This window comes from Urtica dioica, chromosome 11 (assembly GCF_054948205.1).
Source record: "Urtica dioica subsp. dioica isolate 48M chromosome 11, U.dioica_male_clone48M_v1_H2, whole genome shotgun sequence".
In the NCBI taxonomy this organism is placed as follows: Eukaryota; Viridiplantae; Streptophyta; class Magnoliopsida; order Rosales; family Urticaceae; genus Urtica; species Urtica dioica.
In genome coordinates, this window is record NC_142766.1 from 1,593,202 (window position 1) to 1,605,315 (window position 12,114).

At 35.0% G+C, this 12,114-nt stretch overlaps 2 protein-coding genes across 4 annotated transcripts; one reads left to right on the plus strand and one right to left on the minus strand.

The window, feature by feature from the left end:
* Positions 1-1,455: 1,455 nt before the first annotated feature.
* LOC149380625 (serine/arginine-rich splicing factor SR30-like) lies at positions 1,456-5,271 on the minus strand. Of its 3 annotated transcripts, none has more exons than XM_089600996.1 (14): positions 5,105-5,270; positions 4,906-5,015; positions 4,316-4,381; positions 4,139-4,213; positions 3,933-4,035; positions 3,790-3,836; positions 3,653-3,710; positions 3,506-3,555; positions 3,368-3,424; positions 3,206-3,306; positions 3,052-3,132; positions 2,098-2,173; positions 1,925-1,963; positions 1,456-1,645 (listed from the first exon to the last, which is right to left on the minus strand). In XM_089600996.1, the coding sequence occupies exons 2-14, from the start codon at positions 4,990-4,992 to the stop codon at positions 1,640-1,642; spliced, it is 846 nt and encodes a 281-aa protein (XP_089457122.1). In that variant the 5' UTR covers positions 4,993-5,015; positions 5,105-5,270; the 3' UTR covers positions 1,456-1,639. The 3 variants fall into 3 exon arrangements, with proteins under 3 accessions (XP_089457122.1, XP_089457123.1, XP_089457121.1); XM_089600997.1 differs by lacking the exon at positions 1,925-1,963 and adding an exon at positions 2,000-2,041 and having other exon boundaries at positions 1,456-1,924; positions 2,140-2,173; positions 5,105-5,266; XM_089600995.1 differs by having other exon boundaries at positions 1,456-1,963; positions 5,105-5,271.
* LOC149380626 (cinnamoyl-CoA reductase 2-like) lies at positions 5,079-6,065 on the plus strand. Its single transcript, XM_089630414.1, has 3 exons — positions 5,079-5,095; positions 5,518-5,881; positions 6,039-6,065. The coding sequence occupies exons 1-3, from the start codon at positions 5,079-5,081 to the stop codon at positions 6,063-6,065; spliced, it is 408 nt and encodes a 135-aa protein (XP_089486540.1).
* Positions 6,066-12,114: the final 6,049 nt, after the last annotated feature.

A 12,114-nucleotide genomic window follows, 5' to 3' on the forward strand; every position in this document is an offset into this window, starting at 1 on the left:
TATCGAGTAGGAATAGTTAAACTAGAAGCTAAGTCAAAACAAGAACGAGACAAGTTTTACAAAAATTGTCAAAAGGGTATTTTTGTCTTTTTGGACATAGGATGAAATTAATGTCAATAAATTTTTTGACATGGTCATATGATGAATTAAATCACTCGGCCATGATGTGTTCATTGGGCCTTGTGGATTAATTTCATTTCATAAAATTTTACTTGAAAATTTTTAATGGGCTTTTCTTATGTTGTCATGAACAAGTGAAGATGGCCAAGTGGTAGCCTTGGCCGAGTGGTGAAGATGGCCAAGTGGTAGCCTTGATTTCGGAGCTTGACGCGGGAGTTTGTGAACTCGGTTTTAAGTCGTGAAAGATATCATTTTTAGACGTGATCTCGAGTCGTTGTGCGGATTCGAGAATCGTATCATGGACTTGAGATAAGACTTGTGGACTCAAGAGGTCGTTTTACACCTTTGTCTCGAGTCGCTTTATGTACTTTCTAGACGATTCTTCGGACATTGTCTTGAATCGCTTCACAGATCTTCTTTTGAAAGTTTTACTCGAGGTTTGACTCGAGCGTTTCGTTTGTGGGCTTGGACCTTGTACATGGACTTGATGTGCCGTTTTTGCTCTCGGAGTGTGTGAAAATGACGGCATAACAATGAGAATTCCCTTTGTCCGCGGACAAAGAGTTTCCGATGGAGAACTCGTAGTTATCTCGGATCCACTTCTTCTAGAGTCAAAATATGTCAATATTTTTCGTTTGAGGGAATGGTACTTAAAATTACAAAAAGATTATATTTTTTTATGATTTAGTTTAGAACATAGGGGATGGTGTCATTAGCATATTATGAATTTTTTATGAGTGTAAATTTGAACGATTATCTAAGTATAATTTTTTCAATGATCCGCTAGCTTTGACCCCAAAAAAAAAAAATTTGTTATTTAAACCACTAGCAGAGTTGAATTATTATACTTTTTTAAAAATAATAGTCCTCGATTTAAAAAAAATAAAAAAAAATAAAAAAAACTCGGTCTCTTTCACTCTCTCTTAGATATTTCTGAGTTGATACTAAAAAAAATTAGATGCTTTTCTGAATTGATACGCAACTTTTATAAGTTTATAAATTGATAGGCAGACTTTTCATTCCCTGAAAAAAAAAATTAAAAAAAAATCACTAGCAGTGTTTTTTACCATCTTGGAATCACGAAAAATAATACTGTATATATTATTTAATTTTAATTCTTATTTATTATGTTCCTATGTTGTTTTCCCCTCATGACGTTTTTTGCAACTATTATGCGGTCTGAGAATGAGTTGCTGCCGTTTTAGTTTTCACCTTTAGGAGAAATTTTGTCCAAGTAAAAAAATACACATATTTTTCTAATTTTTCTAATAATGAGATTATAATATTATTACACGTGTTGATGAAATTGGATAGGAAAAATAAGCTAGAAGTCTAGAGAAGAAATTACATAAATTATAATATAATGAAAATAGCTAAAATTCAAAAACTAAAAATCTGAGTACTAAATTATAAGCTAGTTGGTTGACCAAAGCGCAACGACACCTTTAAAATCACGTTATGTCTGATCCCTCACCTTTTTTGGATGGAATGTCTTATCCTGGGACTCTTTAAGGGATATTCAAGCCTACGCAAATCGAATAATATAACATTTAGCAAAAGAGAATTATAAATTTGACGGAATGGTTTAATCTTCGCATGAGAAATTAAGAAAGTCTAGATTTGAATCCAAATCACAAGGAAATGGCAGTGCCATGCAAAAATCAGGTCGGGTCGTACATCAAAAGAAGATGTAGAGAACAAAGCATTGTTTAATTACTAAAAAACTTCAACCATGTCAAGTCGTCTGGCTATCATGTTACTTGGCTTCAACACCATCTTTGAAATCAACCGACCCAGATCTCACCTGTCGATCGCGAACCATTAGCACTTCAGACATACAAAACTGCAATCAAAAGGACAAAGGAGTAAATACACTTACTCAAACAGGTGAATTGCGAACAGACGTGCTTCTCGATCTCGGCTGCACAAGTGAATTGATTTCAAACACGTACGCAAAACAATAACGATACAACTCACTTTTTCTACACGCCCTCCGACTTTATCGTCATAGGAACTTACCGGTGAACATTGAGACCTAGATCTTGAGAATGACCTGAAAATATGACCAAATATATCAACCACCACTGTTATCTGAACTAAACGGGAATCTGGCGATGCATTTTAAACAGCATTCACTACAAGGAAGGAAGAAAGAAAAGAGAGAGAATCCTAGTTTGCATGTAAGAAGTAGGGAGATGTCAGAATCCAATTAATCTAAGCTGCTATTAGAGTGGAAATCAAATTATGCTCAGTTGTGTCGGTTTCATATTATTAATGTGGTTATCTCAACATTTGTATACCACTGAGGTTGGTGTTGAGGTGGCGCCATTGATAAGCAGCATAAAGAGAGCGAGCAGGTATTCAATTCATGTTTCTAACATCATGTCCCCACTTCTCAACAAGACCCTCATCTAGAAACCAAAGAATGGGACCTTCAAAACAAACATATGTCCTGCTTTTTTTTCCCTCTAAACAACACCCTTTTTTGAGTGTGAGATTCGGAAAATTGGGAAAAAATGTAACTAGTAGAAGATTTTGTCGAAGGAATATAAGAGGGGAAGAGACATGCAACAATCCAGGGAATGACAGTAGTCAGCTATTTTAACGCAAGACGTGGAGACCGTGAAAATCTGTTACAAAAATCACTTCTTTACAGGAAGATACAAGTATGAGCTACGGAAGAAAAGATAATGTGGCCATAAAGAGTAGCAGCTAGCAAGAGATTTACGAGGAAACACAGAAAGTCTTCACACACACTTTTTAGCATATACAATGCAAGTTATCAAGATTAATTTGGAATGCCCTCACCATCGACCAGATTTGGTGTGTATTATTCCCCTCATTATGTCAACACCACAGAAACAATATCATAAATCAAAAAGACAATAATTACGATAAATAAATGATAAAAAAAAAAGCAGATGGACACACCTTGAGCGGGATCTGGAAGATACAGACCTTGAACGAGATAACGATCGAGAACCGCGTGAGTATTTTCTCCTTGGTGATATGCTGCAAAATGCGAAGTAAAAACAGTTGGTTTGAGCATTATAATGTTCAATTTCAAAAAAAAAAAAAGGTGGACCTTTTGCTCCGACTTCTCGACCTATACGGACTGTGACTAGGGCTTCTAGAATAACTCCTCCTTGACTCATAACTGGGGCTCCTGGAATCATACTCTCTCACCTACCAAACATGTCTCAATTAAAATACCAAGCAGCGCAAGTTGACAAAATCACTCACATACCCTAATATAAGATCGAGAAAAGGCATTTCGGAACTGCGAGTCATCCAATTTCCTTATCTGCGTACAGTACACCATCAAAACCAAGCTATTAGATTTCTGAAATTTCCCAAAATCAAATTCTTGCTCAAAGAAGCTTACAGCGTATCTCATGTCATCATAGTTTGTGTAGTCGACGATTCCCATCATGCCTGCGAAGAGAATTATCACAAGAGAACATCCAAACTAAATGACCGAATGAGAGCGCTAAGAAATTATAAGGTAGGTGCTACCAGAAGCTCTACTCACCACCTCGATCTCGGTAGACTTGAGAAAAACAGACATCACCGGCGCGTCGCATGTGATCCTGAAAATTCATCACAATCAATTTCCCAACTATTTCACAATATAGTTCACCAAGGTCTGATGAATCAAACACCGCTTACTTTCAGGTCTTGCCATGAAGCTGAAGGAGGCAATCCAGTCACCATCACTGCAAAGTCATGTGTAGTAAAACAATTGATTTCTAGTCCCATTTCCAAATTTAAAAAGCCACAAAAGATTCCAAACCATGGAATTGCTCACATACCGCGATAGTCGGAGCGCCTAGCGGCTCCACGAACACTGCTACTCCGACTGCTGTAACGATCGGCTGAGGCTGAATATCCGCTTCCTCGATGAGCGAGCTCAACCTAATAAATAAATATATATATATATATATAATATGGTCAAGAAATATCGATACATACATGAAGTCGAAGAAGCTATGCAAAAAAGGAAAACAACTAAACTAACCCGCAAGCGATGGCCATCAAAGTCATATCCATCACGACCGTCTATTGCATCTTCAGCATCGCGTGGGTCTTCAAACTGCGGTTTCCGATACCAAAGAACTAGAATTAGAGCCAGACCAGGAACATAAAACAAAAACAGAAAATATAAAACGATGAAAAAGTTTAGTTTAGAAGCCACCTCGACAAAAGCATAACCCGGTGGCCTCGGCGGTACTTTCAGATCAATATCGACTATGGGACCATACTGCAATAGAGAGCAATCACTGTTAGCGTCATCCAGAAATACTAACAAATTCATCGCAATCGAAACCGATCACCGCTGTAAACCAGGTTCCAAAAATTAGAAATGCTTGTGATGTCAATATTACATACCCGTATCAAAATCAACTTCCCAAAAATTAATGAACTGACTTCCACGTTACTATTGATCTTGATATGAGCTTAAATAGAGAATTAAAGAAAAAAGTGACAATAAATCTTCATTTACTAGGAATTATCAACTTTATCGTACTCTCTATGTGGGTTTTATTCTCAACAAAAAAATCAAGAAACGAGGCGTACCGAAACAGTACGCATGTTAATAACAACGGAAATACACTCTCATTTTTCTTTCTAGCTCAATCCGACATTAAAAAAAAATAGTTCACAAGCCACAGATGATTCTCTGAGGAATAGTTGTAATTATTTCCAAGAGGCCAGTGTGTACGGAAATATCATCTTATAGGCGGTTATAGAAAACAAACAAAAAAACACGGAATTATAACAGACCTTGAGGAACAAATCTTCAACTTCTCGGAGACGAATATCGCCGGGAAGATTGCCCACGTAGAGTGTTCGGCTCGCTCGGCTGCTCATTTTTCAAGACCCCAGAAATAGCACTGATGATAATAAACCAATTAAAAAACTCAGGTACGAAAACACACATATTGAGTCAAGATTTCATGTTAAAACCGATCGTGTAACATACCAGTTTTCTTTTTTCGTTTCTCGATGGCGTTAAAACTCTGATGTTTCGAGAAGAAGACTGTTTACGAGTTTTCTTCAGAGGATATCTAGAACCATAATTTTAAGGTAACAGTAACAGAGCATGCAAGAGAGAGAGGAGCCCGAACGAGAAAGATCTCGGACCTTCTGGAAACACCTACGTGGCGTTTTGTTTACACCCTCTAGTGTTTTTTTTTTATTTAGGGGCTGTTTGGTAACGTTTTTATTTTTTGTTTTTTGTTTTTAAAAATAAAAAAGTGGCATTAAGAAAAAAAAAACGTGTTCGATAAAGTCATTTATGTTTTTTGTTTTTAAAAATAAGGGAGAGAATAAAACAAAAACTGGAGAATAAAAAAAACTTGTTTTTCAAAATTTTTAAAAACAAAAACTCTCGAGATTCTTCTTCTCTTCGAACGCCGATCTCCTCCGCCGATCTCCTCGACGCCGACGCCGCATCTTCTCCGCCGATCTCCTCGACGCCGACGCCGACGCCGTCTCCGCCGCCGTCCGAGGCTGCCGAGGCGTCTTCCACGTGGCGTCCCTCTGCACGCTCGAAGCCCCGCGGGACCCGCAGGCCGAGCTGCTCTCGCCGGCGGTCGATGGCACCGTCAACGTCCTGCGCGCCGCCAGAGACGCAGGCGTGAAGCGCGTGGTGATCACGTCGTCGATCTCGGCTATGGTTCCGAATCCTTCGTGGCCTCAAGGGAAGGTCTTTGACGAGGATTCATGGACTGACCTTGACTACTGCAAATCTCGTCAGGTCTATAGTCTTTTTCTTTTCTTTTCTTTTCTTTTTCTTTATGTTTAGAAATCTTATCCGCAAAAAAAAAAAAAAAAAAAAAAAAAAAAAACAATTATCATTATTTTACGAGAAAATTTGTTATTAAATAATTTCACATTAATTTGTTGTTTAACAGATAAATGAATTATTTAGCCTTATTTAGTAATCTTATTTCTAAATTACTGTATATGTTTATAACCCATTCCCAGAAAAATAAAAATGTGATTACCAAACATGTTTTTGTTTTTTCGTTTTAAATGTTTTTTCGTTTTAAAAACAAAAAACAAAAACGCAATTACCAAACATGTTTTTATTTTTTAAAAATTAGAAAACAAAACAAAACAGAATTTGTATTTTGAAAAATAAAAAACAAAAATGTTACCAAACAGCCTCTTAATAAGTGTTTTTCCGTGGAATTCTATTCATTTACCACAATTTGATACGTTCCAATTTATCACCAAAAGTTTAATTTGATTAAAAATACTATTAAATCATTTGTGCGAATACAATTTTACCTTTAATATTTGATATCAATAATTTATATCAATTGTTGACATAGATGTCAACAATCGACAATTTTACCTTTAATATTTAATATCAATAATTTATATCAATTGTTGACATTTATGTCAACAATAGACGTCGATTGTTGACATCTATGTCAACAAACAGATAACTCAAAACTCATAGATGTCAATTGTTGACATCATATTGAGGGTAAAATTATATTTCTACAAGTGATTTACTACTATTTTTTATCAAATTAAACTTTTGATGGGAAATTAGAAAAACTCATCAAATTGTGGTAATTGATGAAATTTCTCTTAACCAACGCCAGCCAAATCCGCTCAAACCAACAAATAAATGGAAATTACGCAATACGTGTTAAAAAAAATTAGCTCAATAGTTCAAGTTTAAAAAAACCAAAATTTTATTTTATTAAAAAAAAGCTCATCAACCCGAAGTAAATTAAACTAATTGGTATAGTTAATTTAATTTACTTCAGTCTGGTAAGCTATATATCGCAATAAATTTAATTAATTTATTTATTTAATTTAATTTAATTCGAACTGATGGGTTGTTTTCTTAATAAAATGAAACTTAGACTAAAATTTAAAAAAAAAAAAAAAAAAAAAAAAAAAAACCCTAAAGAATTAGCTAATTGCAACAAATTTTAATTAAAAATGTATTTGTTTAAATCTAATTCTAGTTTTAAAAATCGAAAGTTGGTTAACCAAATATTTAGTTATTTAATTTCATAAATCTAATGTATTAGTTATTCTAAATTTAGAACCATAACTTGTTTTTCTTAATGCGAAAACAACATCTTGGTTAAAAATAACACCCTTGATAAATACATAGAGGCAACGAGAGACGGACACCAAACAATATCTCAAGCCCAAAAAAACTGCTCGCGCACACGGAGTCCTATCCCAATGGTAATGGTCGCCTGCTAAGGTCTGTCCACGAAAAATTTCCGTGCAACATATCTTGCTCACTCATGTCGCATGTTCCGTCCATGTAATTTAAAGAACCCCCATGCGGCACGTCCTACCTACTCGACGAGGTCACCCATGTGTGGATTATTTCTGGTGAAAATTTTGCCTACATGAAAAAAATCCCTCCGTGCACCAATGTCACACAAAGCGACGAACTTCCCGCTCGACATACTCCTTTTACGCAACAAGGTCACACCAGGTGGCGACTGGCCCACGTTTCATGTCACCTTCGCTAGGCAACTCGCACGCATATCTGTTTGACTTAACAACTTACATCACACGTCTCTCACATGCAACAAATTGCATTCCCAACACATCTAACTTTAACACAAACGACACGTCATCTGCTGACTCCTCTTTGACGCTTAGCCCACACCACCTTGATTTTCTTAGCCCAATTTTTCAAAAACACCACTATAGATACAAAATCCTCCCCCTAAGTCACATTCTATATATACTAAAGCTTGGTACAATATCACTGTAGAAACTGTAATGATCAATCAGTGAATAAAGTTTTACTTGTCGTATATGTTTATCTCCAGTCCCACCCTTTTTGGTCATCCTTATCTCTTTATTGTGCTGCTAATTCTACAACCACAAGCCAAAAAAAAAAAAAAACAAAAAAAACAAACAAACAAAGAAAGAACAGAAACAATAGTCGACTTCTTCCTCCTTCCTTCTTCTTTATTGTTCGACTTCTTCTTCCTTCTTCGCGTCTTCTCCACTGTGCGCGATTACCTGCAAAGAAAGAACAGTGAAAAATAAGCGAACAACAACAATAGTCGGCGAAAAACAACAACAATCCACAAAAACAACTCGACCACCATCATCAATCATCTCTTTCATCTCCTAACTTCTTCTTCTTCCTCGTGCTACCACGAAACCACCGACTCATCGCCCGCGCTCTGGCTGAGAAGAACGGCCGCCGCCAGCCACCGATCGAGAACGACCGCCGGTGAACGAGAGAGAGAGCGTCGGAGAGTTCAATTCCACAAAAAACAAGGTGATAATCTCTTACCCGGATTGGAATTGAGGAATTAGGGTTTCAGATTGTAAAATTGGGAGTTTTTTATTTCCTTGATAATTTTAGTGAAATTGATTCAGCTAGATCGGTGTTGTTTAGCACTCGAAATTCTGAATTGTTTTGTTTTGTTTGGAATTTCTTGATTTGACCGAAAATTGGAAACGAATTAGGGTCGTCACAGGTTTTGTGATATCAACAAAGACTTATGATTCAGTTTAGAACAAAGTTGTTCTTTTATGTGAAAATTGTAATATATTTTAGTTTTTTTTAATTATATTTGAACAATGTAAGGCGAAAGACGTCCATTTCTTGATGGAGCTAATTCAGGTGACGTTTCAGAGACATGAAAACTAAACCTTTGCGCGCGCGCGCACACACACACACACACACACAAAAATCGAGCCTTTGCTGTTGTTTTTCTCTTCGTTTGTTGCTTAATCTTATGTATCTGTATTGATATTTGGCTGTTCAGTGCTGAGCTTTAATCTGATGATACTCTAAAAAAGAGTTGAATCACTTTTTTTTATAAGCTTTGGTGGTTTCACGTATTTGTTTATGATCGTTTCGACTTACTTTTCTTGCCCGTCGTTTCTTTTTTAGCAGCACTTTAGGAATGTTAAACTGAAAATTTCATGAACATCAGGGAGCTCAGTGTGAGTGGTTGTGTTGTTTTGTTTTGGGTAGAACGTGGAAGATAACGAGTACTCGGAGAGCGTTGATCCGTCGTTGGAGTTCACTTTTATGTTCTAAATTGTAATTAAAAATAACATTTTTCGAAATGAGATGATTTTCATCATCCGGCTAATGCACAGAGAGAAAAATTAAAGAAAATCTGTGGGTCCCACCACAAAGAATTTTAAAGCATAGTTTACACTTATTTTTATCAGCGATTATTATCCGCAGATGCCATCATCCAGATGATGAGTATCATCACTCTTTTCAAAATACAATATATATTCATAACAATTAAAAAATATTTGATTACACACGCACCAAGAAAAAACAAAAAAACTTTCTCCCCGTTGCTAGAAACGGCTTTATTGAATGTTATGAGCATTATATATAATATATATATATATATATATATATATATATATATATATATATATATATATATGAACTGCTCACAACTCTTGATATTTGGTAGCATTCCAAGTTTCTACAATGGTTTTTTATCCGTGGTAAAGTCCAAAGTTTGTAGTATTGAGACTAAGAAAATAAGAAACAAACACAATGACTTGACGGTATCAAACATGCGACCATTAATGAAATAATGAAAAACATAACTGATGTATGTCAGGTGTCATTAAAATGATATTTTTCATCGAGAAAAATATTAGCTATTATGCAATAAAAAAAATCTTAGTAATCAAATTGAAAAATATGCAGATTGCTAGCAGGAAAGTAAAGAATAATAATGGTCATTAGTAGTCTAACTAAGTCATATTGTTGATAGTAGGAAAGTAAATAATGATCATCATTAGTAATCATTCTAATTAGTATCACACACATATCCAAGACTACATTCTTAACAACAAAAAATCTTCAGTATAATTAGTGAAAATTGGTTCTTCATTCATTTTTTTTCTTGATTTAATAATGTAACTGTATTCAGCAATATTTGTTGATCATATAATTAGTTCTCAACATGACATGTATATATATCATCAGTACTTTTTTCTTCTCAGATAGTGACTTTTAGTTTGTCGTCGGTCTTAGTTGGTCCTGCAGTGCCGATTCCTTCGGCAAACCGAGTACGTCTTTCCCATTATTCTTTTGCTGATTTAACAAAGTCAGTATATAAGTAATGTGAAATCTTGAAACCAAGGTTTAAATAGGCGGAGGCGGGAATTGAGGCGAAATCCATTTCTAGGCGGATGTGGTAAGCCTTTAGGCGGTACGAGGCGTAAGCCTCAAAAATAATATAGAAAATATATAATATATATAAAATTCATAGTAATTTTCAAGTTTTCATAAGTTTTAAAACAAAAACTAAAAAAAGGAGTTTTAGACTCAAATATAAATTAAACCGAGTCAGTGAGGGAGGGACGAGAGGATGATATCAACGTGAGGGACAGAGAAGGTTGCGTGAGAGACGGTTCACATACCGAGTGGTGTGGTTTAATTACTTATAGTTAATTGTCATTAAAAAACCCTAAAAAGGCCCGAATTACAAGCTCGGTTGATTATTTTGGCCCAGATTTTTTTTTAAAAAACCTCCCATTTCAAAGGCGGTAAAGGGCGATTATAAGACGATTCTACCGCCTAAGGCGCTCGCCTTATTCGACTGAGGCGCATAACGCCATAAAGACTCCCAGGCGTAAACCTTAGAGCGGTATGATCACTAAAAGGCGAAAGGCGCGCCTCCAAACCGCCTTTTTAAACACTGCTTGAAACCCACTTTTTTTGCCCAAATTATACATATGTCATCACTACTTTGTTATTAATTTCTTTTCAAATATGTTGCTTCGTAAATATGATTCTCTATTTATCTCATGTTATTTATTTGCAGGACTACAAAGACTCATGAGAGTAATATGAAGTACTAAATTAAGTAGCAACTTTGCAAACATGTCACTAACATGTTTTTGAATATATTGTAATGCATATATGTACATATACATGTATAAATATATGTAAATATTAATTGTACATAAAAATATATGTTATCTTTTGTTTACATGAAATTTTGCTAAACGGTTGCCGTAAAACCAGTCATATTTTTACAAAAAAAAAAAACAGTTCAAACTCACAACTAACCCGCGGCAACGCGCGGGTAAATTAACTCGTTTTGAAGTAAACACACACACATTGTGTCTAAATAAAGCAAACTTAAGACAAGCTAAAAGTCAATTTGAACTAAACACACACACACACACACACACACACACACACACACACACACACACACACACACACACACTTGTTGTTTTACTTATGTGACATATGGCCGATAAATCACATTTTTACGGAGAGATGGGCATCCTAGAATTATATATCTCTTGATATTGTTCATTGCATCTTGGACACGATCTTTTATCATTGGGTATATTATTATTTGTTATTGAGAATTTTTGTTGTTGGAAAAAGACAATTAACAACTCATATGATAATTATGACTTTCTTTTATCAGGGTGTATACCATTTCCATACCACTAATACCTGATATTTCACATGCATGACGTTTTGAATATATATAACTTTTTTTAAAAAGAATGATGTGTGATTTAAATTTTTTTTTTTTCATTTTTACCGAAAAGATAAAAGAGAAGATTAAAAAAACAAGTTAGAGTTCAACCTTAGTTTCGTTTCGAGTAAGTTTTTTCATTTTATTTTTTGGTCCTTCGGTACTTGAGTCTAGCATATAGAGAGTAACTTTCTTTGCTTGTGTGTGTTGAGTTAGTGGGACGAGGACGATGAATTAAAATAAATTTTTTAAGTGAAAAATAAATGAGGATCCCAATGTGAATATTTTTGTCTTTGTAAGATTTATTTTCTTTAAAAAATCATCAATATTTTTTTTAAACAAGTGGTTTTTGTTTTATAAAAGATTTTATTCTATGATGTTGATAATGTTTAAGGAGGCATGCCATACACTCGAATTCAAACAACAAAGAGTATTCGTTCATACCAAGAGATGATTGTATCAACAGATATCATGAAATCAGAGAAAAGACCAGAAGTCATTA